The sequence below is a fragment of the Bubalus kerabau genome, chromosome 15 (genome assembly GCF_029407905.1).
Source record: "Bubalus kerabau isolate K-KA32 ecotype Philippines breed swamp buffalo chromosome 15, PCC_UOA_SB_1v2, whole genome shotgun sequence".
Lineage (NCBI taxonomy): Eukaryota > Metazoa > Chordata > Mammalia > Artiodactyla > Bovidae > Bubalus > Bubalus kerabau.
The window spans coordinates 80,196,753-80,220,128 of NC_073638.1; the positions used below are offsets into that span (position 1 = coordinate 80,196,753).

The 23,376-nt window shown below is 39.0% G+C and overlaps 1 protein-coding gene across 1 annotated transcript; it reads right to left on the minus strand.

Annotated features, from left to right (window-relative positions):
- Positions 1-1,023: 1,023 nt before the first annotated feature.
- LOC129629292 (olfactory receptor 2G3-like) lies at positions 1,024-1,959 on the minus strand. The gene has a single exon (XM_055549287.1). It carries the CDS (start codon positions 1,957-1,959, stop codon positions 1,024-1,026), a length of 936 nt encoding a protein of 311 aa, XP_055405262.1.
- Between the last annotated feature and the right edge of the window lie 21,417 nt (positions 1,960-23,376).

Below are 23,376 nucleotides of genomic sequence, written 5' to 3' on the forward strand. Positions count from 1 at the left end.
CAGATAGAGAAAGCTGTCTCCAGTCTTTGCCCACAAACCCCCTTTACATAGAAATCTCTTCTCAATGTGACTACTTCTCCTTCCAATCTTTGTATGCAGCTTGTCTGCCACTGCCCCTTGATCAGTACTTCCCTTATTCCATTTATCATAATTTGCCAATATAAGTATCCATATTATATGTATATTATAAATATTTATGTATACATAATGAAAGGAAGTATTTCTATTTTAATTAGCATTATGTTCTATAATCATTCAATAATACACAGCGAATGAATGAGTTTATTTATTCATTCACTTTTGACCGAATCTTCTGCTTCTGACCATTGCTATCCTCTTGTCCACACAATCAGCCTAGGACCACCAGGAATAAGCCTATAGTCAGTTAAAATCAGATTTATTGATCCACTGTAAAGAAGAATACCACACACTAGATTTTAGGGGAAAGAGTATGGTTAAAGTAAAAGTTAAATGAAGAAATATTTAACAGATACATTTCAAAGCAGGGCTGTGTTTAATGGGGTCAAAATCAGGTCTAAACCACAAAGTAGCTGCAGGGTCTTGGTTCCTTAGAAACTACAAAATTAAGATAGATGTGAAATGTGGCATCCAAAAACCCTTACCTGAAGTTCTGCATCTGGGTTAAAAATTGAGAATTTTTCTATCAGGGCCTTTTACATACTTCATGTATAGTTAAGGTAGCAAAAGTTAAGATAATTCACCTTATTGATATGATTTAAAGAAATCACTTACAGAGAGTGTATGTTTTTAGAGAAGCAAGTTTTTTCAGGGAGTAAGAAAACAGTATTCACTTGATAAAAGGTGTTGCTTTGACACATGAAAGCTGTGGTTTGTCCTTGGGGGAGCCATGATGCTTGTTGAGTTTGCAGCTGGAATGATGTGCCTTTTATGAGTTGGCAGGGCAGATACTGACCTTCAGAGCTACTTTTCACTCTATCACTTCATATTCAGAAGTCAATCATCTTATAATAACAGCTGACATCGTGTCCCATTGAGAGCTCTTCAGGTCCTCTGTTTTGCCAGAGCTCTTCTTAGAGCCCCTTTTACATCTTGGTTCCTTAGGCTATAGATCAAGGGGTTGAGCATGGGTGTGATCACAGTGTAGAACACTGCAATGATCTTGCCCCCAGCCCTGGAGGTCTTTGACTGGGGTCTCATGTACATGAAGATACCAGTTCCATAGAATAAGGCCACCACTGTCAGATGGGAAGCACAGGTGGACAGAGCCTTGTGCCTTCCAGAGGCTGACCGCATCCTGAGAACTGTCAGAAGGATTCGGGCGTAGGAAATAACAATGAGGAGAAAAGGAATGAAGACAATGACGATAGTGAAGATGAAAACAACCATCTCGGTAAATGATGTGTCAGTACAAGCCAACCTCAGGATGGAAGGAACCTCACAGAAGAAGTGATCCAGGACATTGGGTCCACAGTAAGGTAAGCTCAAGGTGAAGATGTTGATGACCGTGGAACTCAGGAAACTACTGGCCCAAGAAATGCCTGCTAACTGGACACAGGTCTTTTGGTTCATAATGACTGTGTAGTGAAGAGGATGGCAGATGGCCACATATCTGTCGTAAGCCATGACTCCAAGGAGAACGCATTCAGTCATTCCCAAGGAGAGGGAGAAATACATCTGAGTAGCACATCTAGGAAATGGGATGGTCTTCTTTCTGCCCACCATGTTGGACAGCATTTGTGGGACGTCAGTGGATGTGTAGCAGATATCCAGAAAGGATAAATTAGTGAGGAAGAAGTACATTGGAGTTTGGAGACGTGTTTCTATCTGGATGATAGTGATAATAATAATATTCCCTACCACGGTTAATACATAGAAGAACAAGAATATAATAAAAAGAATGAGCTGCATCTTTGGCTGTGATGAGAGCCCCAGGAACACAAATTCGGTCACAGTGAAGTTTGTTGTTATCATATTCATTTTTGAGGCCACCTCTCTTTCACAGAACCATACACTCACCTAAAGAAGAAATCAAATGCCTTCTAGGTCACAATGTTGGAAATTTAGGACGTAAGTAAGACAGCAAGGAGAAGTATTGGTCTGATTATATATCTTGAGCATCTGAGTTGTATTACAAGTGGAAAGCATTTCTTCTGCTTTCAAAGGAAATATTCTAAGAGAACAGTCAAACTCAAATACTGATGACATGAAATAGATATTCTTGTCTTTTCTCTAAGGGTGCATGCTTTTAGCTGTTCATAATCTTTTCAAGGCTTCCTCGGGGGCTCAGTGCTAAAGAATCTGCCAGCAATGCAGAAGACACAGGAGACACATGTTTGATCTCTGGGTTGGGAAGATCCCCTTGAACAGCAGCCCATGCCCATATACTTGCCTGGAGAACCCTATGGACAGAGGAGCCTGGTGGGCTACAGTCTAGAGGGTCACAAAGAGTCAGACAGGACTAAAGTGACTGAGCATGCATACATGCAATCTTTCCAAATTATACCCATTCTTCAAAACCTTACTTATGCTTCTCTCTTCAAATAGATCTAATTATTTCTGTGTTCTGCATCTAACAATAGCATGTTGTAGCACTCAAGTAAAAAGCAATAAAGGGTTTTGCTTTATGTGCTACCCGCTAACCTTAAAGTAAAAGCCAGAACTGCAGCCTATGTATCTTCTGTATCACCTTGATGCAGCTTTCTAGTGATTAGACACTCTGATACCCTAAGAACAGAGTGTACACACAATCACAAACCAGTGATGGATCACACTAATCGCCAGTTCTCCCAGCTTCACAACTTTCATGCAGAGGGGTCTTGGATGGTTTTATTTTATATATATATATATATACACACTATATATTTACACACACAATAAGAATAATGATAGAACCAATTTTTTGAGGATTAAATGTATATAAAGAATTAAAGACAATTTAATACAATGTTTACACATAAAAGATTATTCATAAATAATACTTATTATTAATAGCCCTAAAACATACAGTGTTCCTGCATTTATCCAGAATTTATTTCTCTAATAAAAAAACATTTCAGAGAAATAATAGCATTAAAAAGGATCCAGACAAGTTAAACTTACTTGGTCGATTCACTGAGAGTTCCTTAGCTTCTATGCCTTGTGTTTACCTACTCTTAGCTTATGCACAGTTATCAATAGTGTGTGTGGGTAACTGATTTGCAGCAGATTAAAAGCAGGGAGTTAGAAAGGTATGGAGTAATGAAGAGTCTTAGAGGTAGGCACAGTTACAATATCAAGAAGCTGCCAGTTATTCATCTACTCATTCTTCATTCTTTATTTTTCTTTCTTTCTTCCTTTGAAATCTGTCTTTTCAATAATTTAGTATGTACCAGATGCTGGGCTTGCCCTGATAAACACAGCAGACATTTTGATACTCTCATAAACCCTACTGTCCATATAAAGTTGAGATGAAGGAAACCAATTGATTCCCAAGAAAGTGAGGAATCTTCATAAATGTCCCAAGAAGACATTTATGAACCAAGTAGTTGCAGATCATGAAAAAGACTACTTTATGCAAAACATCATTTTCAAATAATATTAATTTGCAGGTGACACATTTTAGACGGTCTTCTTATATTTTGATTTAAATCAAGGCTTTCCAAATCAAACAGCTCAGTGAGCTGATAAACCAAATGATCTAAAATATGAAGTCCCGAGATAAAGGAAGGATGAGTCTGGACAGAGGCCTTTCAGACTCTCCAAACAACAGTCAGAAAGTCCTTCTGAAAATGAGCCATTCAGGTAATGTTAAGAAGTGATAGCAGTATAGCAAAGGATATGCAGACTGAGTTTCTCAGTTGACAGTGAGCTGGCACACGGTGAGCAGGGTCCACCACAGGAGAGTTGAGATCACAGGCCTGGCTCCCTTTTCACCAGCTGGGAGGTCTTGCTTGCACAATTCGGACCACCAGTCTGTGCTTAACTTTACTTACCTGCAGGACAGGGGCAAGAGTGGGCATTCTCATAGAATTGATGGGCCAGGTGAATGAGATGATACATGTGAAGCACCTAGAACAGAGTTAGCTATATCTTGTAAGGACTCAAGGTATATTAACTCTATCATTATTTTATATACATATATATGCGATCCTCATTAGGGGATCTTTGTTAAGCGCCCAAGACAGGAATTATGAGCACCCCTAATCCACTCAAGTACTATTGCCCGGAAAATCCAATGGACAGAGGAGCCTGGTAGGCTACACAGCCCATGGAGTCACAAAGAGTCGGACACGACTGAGCGACTTCACTTTCACTTTAATCTCTACACCACATGATAGATAAACTAAGTATTTTAAGAATAGAAAGAAGGGAATGGCTACCCACTCCAGTATTCTTGCCTGGTACCTATTGTTATTCTCTATTACATGGCAAACTGTTTAAGTACTTTGCTGATAGTAAATCATATCTTCATAACAACTCCAGTAGAATTTATGTCCATTTAAATATTAGAAAATTGATGGAGAGTATACAACTGTCTCAAAGTTAGAGTATTTAGCAAAGCCATACATTTATACTTCAGTTTACCTAAGTCCAAAATGCCCTTTAGTTAAATAATTTATTGCTTTATTTTACTACTATTATTTTAATATCTCAATAAACAATTTAAATCAGAAACACCACAGATTAAATACCTAAAGCTGTTAAGTGCTGTGTAGAAATAGTCTTCATATCTGTCCTCACCACATTTTCATGCAAAAAAAAAAAAAAAAAAGAGACATGATATCCATGTGTAAAAACTACAATTCCATGAAAATAAAATAAAGCTTCTTCTATGATAACCACAAATGAGATGCTGCTATAATCCAACCTAACCTTTTTATAGATTAAAAATAAAGATAATGAATGCATGCACAGTGAAATCCCTAAGTTATTTGAGTTTTATCATCTCAGTACCTTAGGCTGAACTTTAGATTCTTGAGGGATGATGTCCCAAGACCAGTGATTAAAATTTAATTAATGATTTGTTCTGAGGGAGTCCTGGTTGCTGTGTGTATCAGTTGCTCCCTTCTTTTCCATCTCCTACATTTGAACCATTACCAGGTTATTTTTTTTAATAAAGTTATTTATTTTAATTGGAGGCTAATTACTTTACAATATTGTATTGGTTTTGCCATACATCAACATTATGCCTTCCAAGTGACCAGGGTGTTCTCAACCTTCCATGTTGCCTAATTCTGGCAATCATAAAAGTAGATGCATTCAACACAAAAACAGCAAACTCTAAAGTGCAGGCATCAAAGACCATGCACAGAATCATGTCCTAAAATCAACTGGAATTTAGAGATGATTATACTCTAGTATACTCTCAGTTGTCCACATAGAATATTTGAACCCTAGATTCTCTTCTCCCTGATCATGCTAAACTCTGGAATCATCCACAATTGCATAGCTGATAAACGCAAACTTCATAAGGAAACAGTAAGCGCAACATGGAAACTTACTAGTTTTGTAAGCTCGAGTGTATCATCTCACTTTCCTAAGTGTATTCATTTTCAAAATGGACATTAACATATTCAGACCACTACATCGCTCCCTTGTTATGAATCTAAAGGGAAGAAAAGAAGGATGGAAGGAAGGGAGAAGGAGGGAAGGAGAGAGGAAGAAAAAGCAAACTAGAAAGTTAATATTAATTAAGCATTTTCAATGTGCAAAGAGCCAGCTGAGTCAAATAATGTTTCCACATAATAATATAACTTAATCATAATTCTCAACTCCTGAATGCACTATACTTGGTTGTTGTCACTTGTTTGATTTTAATATCAATTCCCAGGCCATATCCTGAGGGAGGAGGGTTCAGGATGGGGAATACATGTATACATGTGGATTCATTCCAATGTATGGCAAAACCAATACAATATTGTAAAGTTAAAAAATAAAATGAAAAAAAAATCTCTGCAGATAGGACTCAGATACAGGTATTTTTAAAAGCCCCAGGGGTGAACCCTTGAAATCTTATTCTTTCAACATTTTACTGGGAAAAAGATACAATTGTGGATTAGACAAAGCTAAGCCTGAAATAGGAGAAGGCAATGGCACCCCACTCCATACTCTTGCCTGGAGAATCCCAGGGATGGAGGAGCCTGGTAGGCTGCCGTCTATAGGGTCGCACAGAGTCAGACACGACTGAAGTGACTTAGCAGCAAGCCTGAAATATGCTGGGAGTTCCATTTGTTACTTCTACTTTTTTTGCCTACTGTGTTCCAGCTTTTAAGAACTGTTGTGTGAAAACCATCTAAAATGTACAACATTCATCTAAGGCTTTTCAAAATATCCAATTACATTTTGCTTTAAATGATGCTGGAATCTCCCAGCTTAGATCCCCATTAGTTGTCATCCCCCTCAGAGTGCACTGACCCTGGCATTATGGTGGAAGTTACCCAGTATGCAAAGGAGGAATAGTACATGGTAGACACAGCCTCCTTGAACATAGATTTTCTCATTTGAGTCTCAGGACTCTGGGAAACAGAGGGGACTCCATTAGACTGATATCAGAGCAGATCATGTGATTTGATTTGCATAGTCCACAAGTGATATGAAAAGCGATTAAACATTTCTCATATTAATAGATATGCTGTCTAGGGCCATGGTCATCCCAAGAACATATTACAAACTCTGGAGGCTTCTTGAGCAATATGAGATTACAAGCTAATGTGATCCATGGTTTATCATGACACTATGTGTGTGTTTATATGTGCATGTATATATCTTTAAATATCTGTAAACACATGTAAAAAGTTTCCAGGTGGCACAGTGGTAAAGAATCCACCTGCCAATGTAGAAGGTGCAAGAGACAGGGCTTCGGTTCCTGATTGGGAAGGTCACCCGGAGTAGGAGGTGGCAACTTGCTCCTGTATTCTTGGCTGGAAAATCCCATGGATAGAGGAGCCGAGAGGCCTAGAGTCCATGGTGTCACAAAGAGTCAGATGTGACTGAGTGCATACAAACGCACAAATAAAAGCTAATACATTAAAATATGATTATATATGTCATTTTAAAAAGAAAAGGATGTAGGGACCAAATTATGCTGGATCTTCTGGATGAGTTCTCATCAAGCTTTAATATACGTAGGAATAGCATAGTTTTCTTGTTAAAATGCAGGTTTTAATTCAGTAGTTCTGAGTCAGGGCCCAAGAGTCTTCTTTTCAAACAAGATGCTCACAGTGCTGGTTTTGAACCATGCTTTTGAGGAGTACAGTTTTAGCTAAATTGTAAGAAGTTAAAGTTTTATTCCGATTTACAATATTTGCAAAAATTAAGCAGCAATACACTATGATCTGATTTATATTTAGAATTACTTTTACTATCATGGAGAAAGAATTTTGATAACAGAACACAGGGCAGTGGTACCAATTAGGTGAGAAAATCTGTGGCTCCTCAGTTTAGAATTGTATTGATGAAAATGGCTAAAAATGGAAGAAAAACAAAGAAAAAACCATTTTATCGAGTTCATGCATGGCCTCCATCCTTGCTGCTATGGTTAACTTGTAATGTTCTCACTATTTAAGTACAGGGCTTTCCAGGGAATAAGGCTCACTAACATTCTCGTTGTGGATCCTTTTTGCAAAAAAGACCCTCCAGTGGACGCTTAACAATGGAACATGAATACTACCTTCACAGTCCTTTCCAAAAGATCCATCCATATACCTCTCCCAGACTTCCCTGTAACTTACTTTTCAGTGTTATTCTGAGACCTTGTTCTGTTAGTCAATCAACTGGTTGTTGTTCTTCAATTGCTAAGTTGTGTCCGACTCTGTGGAATGAAGTGTGTCCGATGCATGGACTGCAGCACGCCAGATTTCCCCTTCTTTCACTGTCTCCCAGAGTTTGCTCAAACTCATGTCCACAGGGTCAGTGATGCCATCAAACCTCTCATCCTTTATCATCCCCTTCTCCCCCTGCCCTCAATCTTTCCCAGCATTAGAATCTTTCCCAATTAGTCAGCTCTTCACATCAGGTGGCCAACGTACTATTTATAAAAGTGTAGGGACACATCTCAGACTCCCCTTCTTCCCATGCTAAAAGAAAAGCAAGACATACTTTGTACCCCATGCTATGATGCATGTACATACTCTGGTCCTTAATTTGTATCCCTAATACTGCTGCCTACCTAAAGGAATAAAAATTTCTTATAGAGCAGTCTATGCTTTACAGTGAGAAAATAAATAACTTGTGCCTGAAATTTTCTGTTATGTTTAGAAAATGTAGATGCTTCTACAAATGATTGGGGCAGAGACTAAAGAAACCAACTTAAAGAGCTGCAATATCCTAAATATTAAAATAATTTTAATAATAACTCAAAAATTTCAATTGCAACTTAGTGAATCAATGAAAGCCAAGGACTTCAAGGCTTCTCAAGAAATGAAAAATGTACAGATAGTATAAGAACAATAAACATGATAGATTATTTCATTTTTAATGGACTTTAAAGGTTATGATTTAATTAAGTATATGACATATAAATTCAAATAAATATAGATATGTACATGTTTTATTGGTATAGCAGCAAATGATAAGTATAAATAACTATTTTTAAGAAGTTCCAATAAAATTAGAGGCTCTAAAAAGAACAATAAGGAAAATCAACATTGATGAATATTACTATTAATAATAATCAATAATTGTCACATAAAATAAATAAGTTGAGACAAAGTAAATAGATAACAGTTCTTAAATGAAAGTTAATTATTCAGACTTAATCAGTGACATTGTAGTGGAAAACTGAGTGTGTCTATTAATTAGAATAAAGCTATCAGAAGATTAAATTATTTTTAATAATGTTATATATTAAATTAATATATAATATTATTTAATGCTGGCTGACATTTTAAAAAATTATTTTAGAATAAGATGTCATTTTGCACAAGAAACTATTGTTTAAAATGGTGCACATAAAAAATCATAATGACATTAAAATTTAACTATTAAAAAAAGAAAAGGAACCATTTGACACATTGCTCCTATTTTGTTTACTTTAAGAAAACTGTTCTATTTTTCAATAAGAAACTTCTGCTGGCCCGAGAATATTTTTACTTATTTTTATATTATTTCAAGGAAGGTCTAAATAGTATTCAGTTTAGTTCAGTCACTCAGTCCTGTCTGACTCTTTGCGACCCCCATGAATCGCAGCATGCCAGGCCTCCCTGTCCATCACCAACTCCCGGAGTTCACTCAGACTCACGTCCATCGAGTCAATGATGCCATCCAGCCATCTCATCCTCTGTCATCCCCTTCTCCTCCTGCCCCCAATCCCTCCTAGCAAGACTCCCATTGAGTCTTTTCCAATGAGTCAACTCTTCACATGAGGTGGCCAAAGTATTGGAGTTTCAGCTTTAGCATCAGTCCTTCCAATGAACACCCAGGACTGATCTCTTTTAGAATGGACTGGTTGGATCTCCTTGCAGTCCAAGGGACTCTCAAGAGTCTTCTCCAACACTACAGTTCAAAAGCATCAATTCTTCAGCATTCAGCCTTCTTCACAGTCCAACTTTCACATCCATACATGACCACAGGAAAAACCATAGCCTTGACTAGACAGACCTTTGTTGGCAAAGCAATGTCTCTGCTTTTGAATATGCTATCTGCTAAGTCGCTTCAGTCATGTCCGACTTTGTGCGACCCCATAGACAGCAGCCCACCAGGCTCAGCTGTCCCTGGGATTGTCCAGGCAAGAATACTGGAGTGGGTTGCCATTTCCTTCTCCAATGCATGAAGGTGAAAAGTGAAAGTGAAGTCACTCAGTCCTGTCCGACTCTGAGCGACCCCATGGACTGCAGCCCAACAGGCTCCTCCGTCCATAGGATTCTTCAGGCAAGAGTACTGGAGTGGGGTGCCATTGCCTTCTCAGGAATATGCTATCTAGGTTGGGCATAACTTTCCTTCCAAGGAGTAAGCATCTTTTAATTTCATGGCTGCAGTCACCATCTGCAGTGATTTTGGAGCCCCAAAAAAATAAAGTCTGACACTGTTTCCACTGTTTCCCCATCTATTTCCCATGAAGCGATGGGACCGAATGAATAGCATTACTAAAACATAAAAAGATTACAAATAAGTATATGAAAAAAATCTTAGCTAAACACTGAACATAGACATAACGAAGAAATTAAGCCTATGGTATTAATGTTAACCACAGTTTGCAAGCACTGCATTGGGAATGTTTTGTTTTTGTTAAGTATTTTGAGTTTAAGCAAATCAAAAGAGTTAATCATGACAAATGTTTAATTATAATATGAATGCTTTAGTTTCTTGAGGAAACAGTGAATTCTTGAATACTATAAGAGTGCTGCTGCTGCTGCTACTGCTGCTAAGTCACTTCAATCGTGTCCGACTCTGTGTGTCCCCATAGATGGCAGCCACCAGGCTCCCCCATTCCTGGGATTCTCCAGGCCAGAACACTGGAGTGGGTTGCCATTTCCTTCTCCAATGCACACACGTGCTGATAACTTGGGCTTGATTAATCCTTATAGATCATTCTCCTTGGTTTACCACTTTTATAAGCCAGTCCCTTACATGCTTTCCAGACTCTTGCCAATACAGATTAGTGAGAACCCATAACTTTTTTAGTGTGCATTTCCCATAAGAGCAAGTTTTTTATTTCATCATCTGGGCAAATGATATTTAACTTTTGCTATAAAGGTGATGTGGAGTGGTCAGGTTGAGTGTTGAGGAGAATGACACGAGCTCATAAGTCCCTAAGTCCAGTCACTGAAAGATTTTTGTCCAGGGAAAAGCTGATTCTTTCAGATAGGGGAAGTTAGGGATTGCCTCTTAAAGCAAGGGATTTTGTTTTTACCTTTATTCTTGTCTGCCCAATGTCCCTATCCCATTACTTTATGATCTCAATTATTCTCTCCATCTTTTTATATAGCTTATGATAAAACCCCTAGCATTTAATTAACAGATTTTTTCTGCAGTTCTTACAATCAGGCCCTGGCTTAATCCTCATCCTGAACTTTCCTCAAGGACTAAAGCAGTTGGGAAACTCCTTCAAACCTACTGCTGGGACATTCCAAATGCTCTTTCATGTTCTCAGTAGAATAATCATAATTTTCAATTTAAAAGACCCCATGAATTTTACAACCAATATTATCATGGTCATGATGAATGCTACAACCAATTGAATTTTCAGTGCTTTGTTCTCCGACTGCATTTCATGCTATGCCGTCACTGGTGATAATTTAAACAATCATGACACTACTACATGCCAGGGCTCACCAGTGTCCCCTTTCTCTGGCAAGTGGCATATCTGCACATTTTTTAACTATGTCAGCAAACTAATCCCAGAGATCCAGTTAAAAGGTCTGACTCTTGGGCTACACCTAATGTTAAAAGATGATATCACTAGGCAACATGTAACCTAACTCCTGATTTTTGCTTTACTGAATGCACACGATGGCTTGCCTAACCTGTTGATTTCTTTCCTGGATTAGAAAGAATAAGAATGAAGAGTTATGTAGTTGAAGAATAATTTACTTTCTACCCACCCCCACCCCTCTTCTAGTTAGCAAATTTGCCACATGGGCAGGTTGGCATCCAATTGCAGGTGGACCACATAGACAAAACAGTATCCAGAGGAAGGTCAGGAGAAGTCAGCAGTCTATACACAATGGAAAAATGATGAATAATCTAACCTCTTACTTTAATGATTAACCGAGATTATTTCTCCACTTTCCCTTTACAAATTGTCACGGCTGAGCAGAATCTTGGGAATTAGTCTTCAGACAAGAGTTCACCTTCTCCCCAGGTAGCTCACTTTTCTGAATAAAGCACCTTTCCTTTTTACCAGCATTTGCCCCTTGATCATTGCCTTTGAGTGATGAGCATCTGAACCTGAATTGGTAACAGAAATAGGTATTCTGAACCCAGTCTTTTCTTTGTATTTCCTCCACTCATTGAAAAGTTAATTGACTTAGTTCATGTAGGTTCATCTCCTGGAACAGAAAGCAGGATGGCAAATGATGGTAGACCATCCAGAAGGAGAAATGGAAGCTATCTGAGCATCCCACAGACATATAGATACCTATCTGTATATTAATATTCAAAGGTACATAGTAGATATAATCACTATATATATACATTTGGATACAGCAAAACTCAATACAGAGGTAACAGAAAATTATGGTTGAATATGTCTATCTCTGAGGAATCACAAGTCTCTAAACAAAAACCTTCTGAGTCTTATTTAATAAGACTGAACTGACATAGTCAATGCTTAGTTATGATTAACTACCTAGCTTGCCTTTCCCTCAAACTACAAAACCTGGAAGAATTCCCTTGGGATCAACTGTTATCAATGATTCTAAATTCTGGATAAGGTCACACATCTGAATGCAGAGTTCCAAAGAATAGCAAGAAGAGATAAGAAAGCCTTCCTCAGCGATCAATGCAAAGAAATAGAGGAAAACAACAGAATAGGAAAGACTAGGGATCTCTTCAAGAAAATCAGAGATACCAAAGGAACATTTCTTGCAAAGATGGGCTCGATAAAGGACAGAAATGGTATGGACCTAACAGAAGCAGAAGATATTAAGAAGAGATGGCAAGAATACACAGAAGAACTGTACAAAAAAGATCTTCAGAACCCAGAAAATCACGAGGGTGTGATCACTGACCTGGAGCCAGATATCCTGGAATGTGAAGTCAAGTGGGCCTTAGAAAGCATCACTACGAACAAAGCTAGTGGAGGTGATGAAATTCCAGTTGAGCTATTCCAAATCCTGAAAGATGATGTTATAAAAGTGCTGCACTCAATATGCCAGCAAATTTGGAAAACTCAGCAGTGGCCACAGGACTGGAAAAGGGCAGTTTTCATTCCAATCCCAAAGAAAGGCAATGCCAAAGAATGCTCAAACTACTGCACAATTGCACTCATCTCACACGCTAGTAAAGTAATGATCAAAATTCTCCAAGCCAGGCTTCAGCAATATGTGAACCGTGAACGTCCTGATGTTGAAGCTGGTTGTAGAAAAGGCAGAGGAACCAGAGATCAAATTTCCAACATCCAATGGATCATGGAAAAAGCAAGAGAGTTCCAGAAAATCATTTATTTCTGCTTTATTGAGTATTCCAAAGCCTTTGACTGTGTGGATCACAGTCTGAAAGAGATGGGAATACCAGACCACCTGATCTGCCTTTTGAGAAATTGGTATGCGGGTCAGGAAGCAACAGTTAGAACTGGACATGAAATGACAGACTGGTTCCAAATAGGAAAAGGAGTTCATCAAGGCTGTATATTGTCACCCTGTTTATTTAACTTATATGAAGAGTACATCATGAGAAATGCTGGACTGGAAGAAACACAAGCTGGAATCAAGATTGCCGGGAGAAATACCAATAATCTCAGATATGCAGATGACACGACCCTTATGGCAGAAAGTGAAGAGAAACTCAAAAGCCTCTTGATGAAAGTGAAAGTGGAGAGTGAAAAAGTTGGCTTAAAGCTCAACATTCAGAAAACGAAGATCATGGCATCTGGTCCCACCACTTCATGGGAAATAGATGGGGAAACAGTGGAAACAGTGTCAGACTTTATTTTTCCGGGCTCCAAAATCACTACAGATGGTGACTGCAGCCATGAAATTAAAAGACGCTTACTCCTTGGAAGGAAAGTTATGTCCAACCTAGATAGCGTATTGAAAAGCAGAGACATTACTTTGCCAACAAAGGTTTGTCTAGTCAAGGCTATGGTTTTTCCTGTGACCATATATGGATGTGAGAGTTGGACTGTGAAGAAGGCTGAGCGCTGAAGAATTGATGCTTTTGAATTGTGGTGTTGGAGAAGACTCTTGAGAGTCCCTTGGGCTGCAAGGAGATCCAACCAGTCCATTCTGAAGGAGATCAGCCCTGGGATTTCTTTGGAAGGAATGATGCTAAAGCTGAAACTCCAATACTTTGGCCACCTCATGTGAAGAGTTGACTCATTGGAAAAGACTCTGATGCTGGGAGGGATTGGGGGCAGGAGGAGAAGGGGACGACAGAGGATGAGATGGCTGGATGGCATCACTGATTCAGTGGACGTGAGTCTGAGTGAATTCCGGGAGTTGGTGATGGACAGGGAGTCCTGGCGTGCTGCATTCATGGGATCACAAAGAGTCGGACAGGACTGAGTGACTTATCTGATCTGATCTGACAGATGTTTGTGTGTTTTGTGATGCAGATTTATTTCTGGCATAGAAATACTGTTTAATTTGTATAACTCAGTAACCATTTATATTGGTTAAAATGGGAACTATAAACCAGTATTTCTTATACCTCTTCATTGTCCTATGGCAGTCTCTGAAACTGCCGAGAGTAAAAGTGGGAGACCTGACTTTCCCTACTATTTGTGGTGACAAAGGACAATTTATATTACAGGAAGGAAAGGTAAATAAAATGATATAATTGACACAAAAATGCAACAACATAAAAGCAATTGAGAATCATTTACACTGGAATACGTTTGTAGGTATTCCAAAAGCCCTAGGGGACAGAAGACTAAAAAAAGACATCTATGCTCAGGCTTGAAATAAATCACAAAAAAGTTTAATTTTTTAAATTTGTTTTTGTCCCAGGGGATGCAAGGACAAAGTGTACATTTAAAAAGAATGTTAGACAACAGTTGATCATTCCTCTCAGGTTGTCATAACCTCTGGGTGAGATTGCTGGAAAAAAAATTATATTTTTAAAGTAAAATATTTAACCCATGAGAAGGTCAGGTGGTCTGGCATTCCCATCTCTTTCAGAATTTTCCACAGTTTATTGTGATCCACACAGTCAAAGGCTTTGACATAGTCAATAAAGCAGAAATAGATGTTTTTCTGGAACGCTCTTGCTTTTTTCCATGATCCAGTGGATGTTGGAAATTTGATCTCTGGTTCCTCTGCCTTTTCTACAACCAGCTTCAACATCAGGACGTTCATGGTTCACGTATTGCTGAAGCCTGGCTTGGAGAATTTTGAGCATTACTTTACTAGCATGTGAGATGAGTGCAATTGTGCAGTAGTTTGAGCATTCTTTGGCATTGCCTTTCTTTGGGATTGGAATGAAAACTGCCCTTTTCCAGTCCTGTGGCCACTGCTGAGTTTTCCAAATTTGCTGGCATATTGAGTGCAGCACTTTTATAACATCATCTTTCAGGATTTGGAATAGCTCAACTGGAATTTCATCACCTCCACTAGCTTTGTTCGTAGTGATGCTTTCTAAGGCCCACTTGACTTCACATTCCAGGATATCTGGCTCCAGGTCAGTGATCACACCCTCGTGATTTTCTGGGTTCTGAAGATCTTTTTTGTACAGTTCTTCTGTGTATTCTTGCCATCTCTTCTTAATATCTTCTGCTTCTGTTAGGTCCATACCATTTCTGTCCTTTATCGAGCCCATCTTTGCAAGAAATGTTCCTTTGGTATCTCTGATTTTCTTGAAGAGATCCCTAGTCTTTCCTATTCTGTTGTTTTCCTCTATTTCTTTGCATTGATCGCTGAGGAAGGCTTTCTTATCTCTTCTTGCTGTTCTTTGGAATGCTGCATTCAGATGCTTATATCTTTCCTTTTCTCCTTTGCTTTTCACTTCTCTTCTTTTCACAGCTATTTGTAAATAACTCCAGAAAGAAAGAAGGGATGGAGCCACAGCAGAAAGAATACCCAGCTGTGGATATGACTGGTGATAGAAGCAAGGTCTGATGCTGTAAAGAGTAATATTGCATAAGAACCTGGAATGTCAGGTCCATGAATCAAGGCAAATTGGAAGTGGTCAAACTAGAGATGGCAAGAGTGAATGTCGACATTCTAGGAATCAGCAAACTGAAATGGACTCGAATGGGTGAATTTAACTCAGATGACCATTATATCTACTACTGCGGTCAGGAATGCCTCAGAATAAATGGAGTAGCCATCATGGTGAACAAAAGAGTCCGAAATGCAGTACTTGGATGCAATCTCAAAAATGACAGAATGATCTCTGTTCGTTTCCAAGGCAAACTATTCAATATCACAGTAATCCAAGTCTATGCCCCAACCAGTAACGCTGAAAAAGCTGAAGTTGAATGGTTCTATGAAGACCTACAAGACCTTTTGGAACTAACATCCCAAAAAAGATGTCCTTTTCATTAAAGGGGACTGGAATGCAAAAGTAGGAAGTCAAGAAACACCTGGAGTAACAGGCAAATTTGGCCTTGGAATATGGAATGAAGCAGGGCAAATACAATAGTGTTTTGCCAAGAAAATGCACTGGTCATAACAAACACCTCTTCCAACAACACAAGAAAAGACTCTATACATGGACATCACCAGATGGTCAACACTGAAATCAGATTGATTATATTCCTTGCAGCCAAAGATGGAGAAGCTCTATATAGTCAGCAAAAACAAGACCAGGAGCTAACTGTGCCTCACACCATGAACACCTTATTGCCAAATTCAGACTTAAATTGAAGAAAGTAGGGAAAACCACTAGACCATTCAGGAATGACCTAAATAAAATCTCTTATGATTATACAGTGGAAGTGAGAAATAGATTTAAGGGCCTAAATCTGATAGATAGAGTGCCTGATGAACTATGGAATGAGGTTCGTGACATTGTACAGGAAACAGGGATCAAGACTATCCCCATGGAAAAGAAATGCAAAATAGCCAAATGGCTGTCTGGGGAGGCCTTACAAATAGCTGTGAAAAATCACAAGATAAGACAACAAAAAAGGAATTTTTAAAAGAATTACCCCCCCCCCCAAATGGCATTAAGAAATACACAGGAATACTTATTTTAAATATAAATAGAATATATTAGCAAATCAAAAAATATAGAGTGACTAAATGAATAAGAAAATAAGACCCATGTATGTACTAACTGGGCTTCCCAGGTGTTGCTGGTGGTAAAGAACCCTGCCAATGCAGAAGACATAAGAGAGGCGGGTTCAATCCTTGGGTCAGGAAGATCCTCTATAGGAGGGCATGGGAATTCACTCCAGTATTCTTGCCTGGAAAATCCCATGGGCAGAGGAGCCTGGAGGGCTACAGTTGATATGGTTGCAAAGTGTCAGACACAACTGAAGTGACTTAGTACATACACATACATGTGCTGCCTAGAAGATATTTCAGATCTAAAGACACATACATACTGAAAGTTAAAGAATGGGGAAAAGGTATTAAATGTAAGTGGAAAGAATGTGGGGTAACAATACTTTTATCAGACAAAATCAACTTTAAAACAAAGACAGTGATAGACAAAGGCATTACAAAATAATACAGACATCAATCTAACAGTAAATATATATACACACATATATATTGTGTGCATGCTCAGTTCTGTCCAACTCTTTGCAACCCCATGTACTGTAACCCTCAAGACACTCCTGTGTCCATGAGGTTATCCCAGAAAGAATGCTGGCATGAGTTGCCATTTCCTCCTCCAGGGGACCTTCCCAACCCAGGAATCTAACCTGTGTCTTCTGAGGCTTTTGCATTGGCAGGCAGATTCTTTACTGCCCAGCAACCTGAGAAGCCCTAGACTCACAACTGGAATCAAGATTTCCAAAATAAATAAATAAACAACCTTAAATATACATATGATACCACTTTAATGGCAGAAAGTGAAGATTAAAAAATTCCTGATGAGGGTGAAAGAGGAAAGTGAAAAGGCTGGCTTAAAATTCAAATCGAAAAAATGAAGTTCATGGCATCTGGTTCTACCACTTCATGGCAAATAGATGGGTAAAAAGTGGAAACAGTGACAGATTTTATTTTCTTGAGCTCCAGAATCACTGTGGATGGTGACTATAGCCATGAAATTAAAAAACACTCACTCCTCAGAAGAAAAGCTATGACAAAACTAGACAGCGTGTTAAAGAGCAGAGACATCACTTTGAGGGTAGAGTCAAAGCTATGATTTTTCCAGTAGTCATGTAGGAATGTGAGGAGTTGGACCATAAAAAAGGCTGAGTGCCAAGTAATTGATGCCTTTGAATTGTAGCACTGGAGAAGACTCTTGAGAGTCCCTTGGACAGCAAGGTCATCAAACCAGTCAATCCTAAAAGAAATCAGCCCTGACTATTCATTCATTGGAAGGACAGATGCTGAGACTGAAGCTCCAAAACTTTGACCACCTGATGCGAAGAGCTGACACCCTGGAAAAGACCCTGATTTTGGGAAAGATTGTGGGCAAGAGGAGAAGGGTGTGACAGAGGATAAGATGGTTGGATGGCATCATTGACTCAATGTACATGAGTTTGAGCAAACTCTAGGTTATAGTGAAGGACAATTAAGCCTAGTGGCTATAGTTCATGGGATCACAAAGAGTAGGACATGACTTAGCAACTAAACAACAACCAACCAATGGTTACTAAAAACTTCAAAGAGAAAAGTTTAAAAATGGGAAAAATAATTCAAAAAGAAATAAAACTCTAAATTCTACAGAACATTGCAAAAGCAGTCATTTGTAAGAGTTAAGTCTATAATGTTAAACTCAAGAAACAAGAATAATCTCAAATAAACAACTTCCCAGTACACTTAAAGAAACCAGAAAAAGAAGAACAAATCAAAGTTAGTAGAAATAATAAATATCAGAGTAGAAATAAGTGATAGGTACATTAGAAAAACAATAGAAGATATCAGTGTAACTAAAAATTAGTTCTTTGAAAAGTTAAAAAAAGAGATAAATCTTCAGCCATATTCATTAACAAAAGAGAGAATGACCAAATAAATAAAATTAGAAATAAAATAGAATTTCAGTTCAGTTCAGCTGCTCAGTTGTGTCCAACTCTTTGAGACCCCATGAATTGCAGCATGCCAGGCCTTCCTGTCCATCACAAACTCCCAGAGTTCTCTCAAACTCACGTAGTTACAACCTATTTAACAGAAATACCGGCAATCATAAGAGAATACTATAAACAGATAAGTGCCAACAAATTAGAAAACATGGAGGAAATGGATAAATTCTTATAAATATGCAATATTTAAGGACCAAATAAGGAAGAAAGAGAAAACATGGGCCAACCTGTTATTGGTAATGAGATTGAAAAAAAAAAAAATCAAAAAATCTTCCAATAAACAAACCTGGGACCAGATGAAATTGTATGATTTGCAACCACATGGAAGGATCTAGCAGAGAAGGCAATGGCACCCCACTACAATACTCTTTCCTGGAAAATCCCATGGATGGAGGAGCCTGGTAGGCTGCAGTCCATGGGGTCACTAAGAGTCAGACATGACTGAGCTACTTCACTTTCATTTTTCACTTTCATACATTGGAGAAGGAAATGTCAACCCACTCCAGTGTTCTTGCCTAGAGAGTACCAGGGACGGGGGAGCCTGGTGGGCTACTGTTTATGGGATCACACAGAGTCGGACAGGACTGAAGTGACTTAGCAGCAGCAGCAGCAGCAGGAAGGATCTAGAGGATATTATACTAAGGGAGTAAATCAACTGTGCTGCTTAGTTGCTTCAGTTGTGTCCGACTCTTTGCAACCCTGTGGACTGCAGACTCCAGACTTCTCTGTCCATGGAGTTCTCCAGGCAAGAGTACTTGAGTGAGTTGCCATGCCCTCCTACAGGGGATCTTCCCAACCCAAGGATCAAACCTGGGTCTCCTGCATTGCAGGCAGATTCTTTACCACTGAGACAACAGGGAAAGACAAATACTGTATGATCTCATTTATATGTGGAGTCTAATAACCAGACCAAAATCACTGCAGGTGGTGACTGCAGCCATTAAATTAAAAGATGCTTACTCCTTGGCAGGTAAGTTATGACCAAGCTAGACAGCATATTAAAAACCAGAGACATTATTTTGCCAACAAAGGTCCATAGAGTCAAAGCTATGGTTTTTCTAGTAGGCATGCATGGATATGAGAGTTGGAATATAAAGAAAGCTGAGTGCCAAAGAATTTATGCTTTTGAAATATAATGTTGAAGACTCTTGAGAGTCCCTTCAACGATATCCAACCAGTCCATCCTAGAGGAAATGCATCCTGATTATTCATTGGAAAGACTGATGCTGAAGCCTAAACTCCAATACTGTGGCCAGTATTGGAAGAGCTGATGGGAAGAGCTGACTCATTTGAAAAGACCCTGATACTGGGAGAGATTGAAGGTGGGAGGAGGTGGAGATGACAGAGGAAGAGATGGTTGGATGGCATCACTGACTCAATGGACATATGTTTGAGTAAACTCCAGGAGTTGGGAGACCTGGTGTGCTAGAGTCCATGGGGTCGCAAAGAGTCAAACATGACAGAGTGACTGAACTAAACTGAACCATGTAAGTAAACCTAGGTTAGCTTTCTGGATAATAACACATCTGACTTCATTCTCTTTTTGACTAGCTGACAGCAAGCTGGACTCCAGACTTGTGAGTGGGTCCATTTGTCCTCATCTAGCTCTCACTGAGTTAGCAGCTGTGCACAGGCATATCAGCCATCCTAGCTCTGAGAATACAGGGCTGGTGTGGTCAGCCTTGCAAAACCACCAGGTTGAACTGGCACCTGAGTTCAAATCCTGATTTCACCCCTTCTTAGCTCTGCAATCTTGGGAAAGTACTTAATAGCCACCATCCCCCATCTCTATACCTTTTAAAAGGTAGGAAAATGTCAGTGTTATAGATTAAACAAGTAGCCCAGGCTGGGGACAAAAATTAAACCCAGTAGAAACTAGTAAGAGTAAGATTTAGACTGGTGATGTCCTTCAGAACTTTAAAAAAAATTTTTTTTAATTTTATTTTATTTTTAAACTTTACATAACTGTATTAGTTTTGCCAAATATCAAAATGAATCCGCCACAGGTATACATGTGTTCCCCATCCTGAACCCTCCTCCCTCCTCCCTCCCCATTCCATCCCTCTGGGTCATCCCAGTGCACCAGCCCCAAGCATCCAGTATCGTGCATCAAACCTGGACTGGCAACTCGTTTCATACATGATATTTTACATGATTCAATGCCATTCTCCCAAATCTTCCCACCCTCTCCCTCTCCCACAGAGTCCATAAGACTGTTCTATACATCAGTGTCTCTTTTGCTGTCTCGTACACAGGGTTATTGTTACCAACTTTCTAAATTCCATATATATGCGTTACTATACTGTATTGGTGTTTTTTCTTTCTGGCTTACTTCACTCTGTATAATAGGCTCCAGTTTCATCCACCTCATTAGAACTGATTCAAATGTATTCTTTTTAATGGCTGAGTAATACTCCATTGTGTATATGTACCACAGCTTTCTTATCCATTCATCTGCTGATGGACATCTAGGTTGCTTCCATGTCCTGGCTATTATAAACAGTGCTGTGATGAACATTGGGGTACACGTGTCTCTTTCCCTTCTGGTTTCCTCAGTGTGTATGCCCAGCAGTGGGATTGCTGGATCATAGGGCAGTTCTATTTCCAGTTTTTTAAGGAATCTCCACACTGTTCTCCATAGTGGCTGTACTAGTTTGCATTCCCACCAAGAGTGTAACAGGGTTCCCTTTTCTCCACACCCTCTCCAGCGAGAATATACAAGCAACTCCTACAGCTCAACTCCAGAAAAATAAATGACCCAATCAAAAAATGGGCCAAAGAACTAAATAGACATTTCTCCAAAGAAGACATAAAATTTTTGAATAAATATCTTTGTTACCTATTTGCATGTAATTTGACAAAGGAGCATCACGTTCAGTGTGCAAAGTTCAATGGCCTTGGATGAAGGAGTCCTGTGATAGGGACAGGGCCTGACACCATTTGTGTGACTTTTTAAAATTCAGATTTAATAGACATAATGACATAATGCCTGTATAATTTTAAGAGAGTCACGTGTCCTCCCTGGAACACAAGTTTATCACATGAAGAAATGTGTTGATCCTTTTCTAGAACCAACTTTCTGTGATTTCAATTTATTAAAACCTCTTATAACCTCTATAAAATCTATCATAAATATAAGAACATGTAACCTCACCTGTAATGACACAGTGTGCAGAACAGATTAACAACCTATATGCTATGCATGTATCTTTGTAGACATTAAGCATATCATCATCTTGGCTTAAGTGAGAGATGAAATATATCCTTATTTTAACATGAAGATTTGCATTGTCATACTTGTTTCTATAATAATCAATAATGTGAAACTGCCATGATCTTTGTTTTCTGAATCTTGAGTTTTAAGCCAACTTTTTCACTCTCCTCTTTCACTTTCATCAAGAGGCTCTTGAGTTCATTTCACTTTCTTCCGTAAGGGTGGTATCATCTGCATATCTGAGGTTATTGATATTTCTCCTGGCAATGTTGATTTCAGCTTGTGCTTCATCCAGCTAGGCATTGCTCATGATGTACACTGCATAGAAGTTAAATAAGCAAGGTGACAATATATGGCCTTGATGTACCCCTTTTCTCATTTGGAACCAGTCCGTTTTGCCATGTACAGTTCTAACTGTTGCTTCTTTACCTGCATACAGATTTCTCAGGAGGCAGGTCAGGTGGTCTGATGTTCCAAAGTCTTTAAGATTTTTCCACAGTTTGTTGTGATCCACACAGTTAAAGGCTTTGGCATAGTCGATAAAGCAGAAGTAGATGTTTTTCTGGAACTCTCTTGCTTTCTCTAAGTATCTTTATTCAAAGAGAAAACTGAGATTTGGACACATAAAGAGATACCAGGAATGCTTGTACACAGAGGAAAAAAAAGATGTGTGGAAAAAGCAAGAGGGTTGTTGTTTTTCAGTCACTCAGTCATGTCAGACTGTTTGTGACCCCACGGACTGCAGCATACCAGGTTTCCCTGTCCTTCACCATCTCCCAGATTTTGTTCAAAATCACGTCCACTGAGTCAGTGATGCCATCCAACCATTTGCTCCTCTGTTGTGAGGGTGGCCATCTACAAGCAGAAGATAGCAACCCTGATGGCATTTTAACCTTGGCCTTTTATCATACAGAAATGTGATAAAATAAATTGCTGTTGTTTATGTCACCCAGTCCATGATATTTTGTTATAACCTATGAAAGTAATATACTTTCTTCTCAACAGCAGGGCTTCTTTATGCTGGTAAACATCACGTTTTACATGTATTGGGAATGTGATGACCATAATAAAACATTCTCTAATTTTTAATTAACTTACATATAAAGCTGAACATGCACAGAAATACAAAAATTGGTGGGATCTTAACTGATATTAGTCATTTGTTCACCGTATAGAGATTTTTCAGGCCTTCCCTGATAGTTCACTTGGTAAAGAATCTGCCTGCAATTCAGGAGACCCCAGTTTGAGTCCTGGGTTGGGAAGATCCACTGGAGAAGGGATAGGCTACCCACTCCAGTATTCTTGGGCTTCCCTTGTGGCTCAGCTAGTAAAGAACCCGCCTGCAATTCGGGAGGCCTGGATTCAATCCCTGGGTTGGGAAGATCCCCTGGAGAAGGAAAAGGCTATC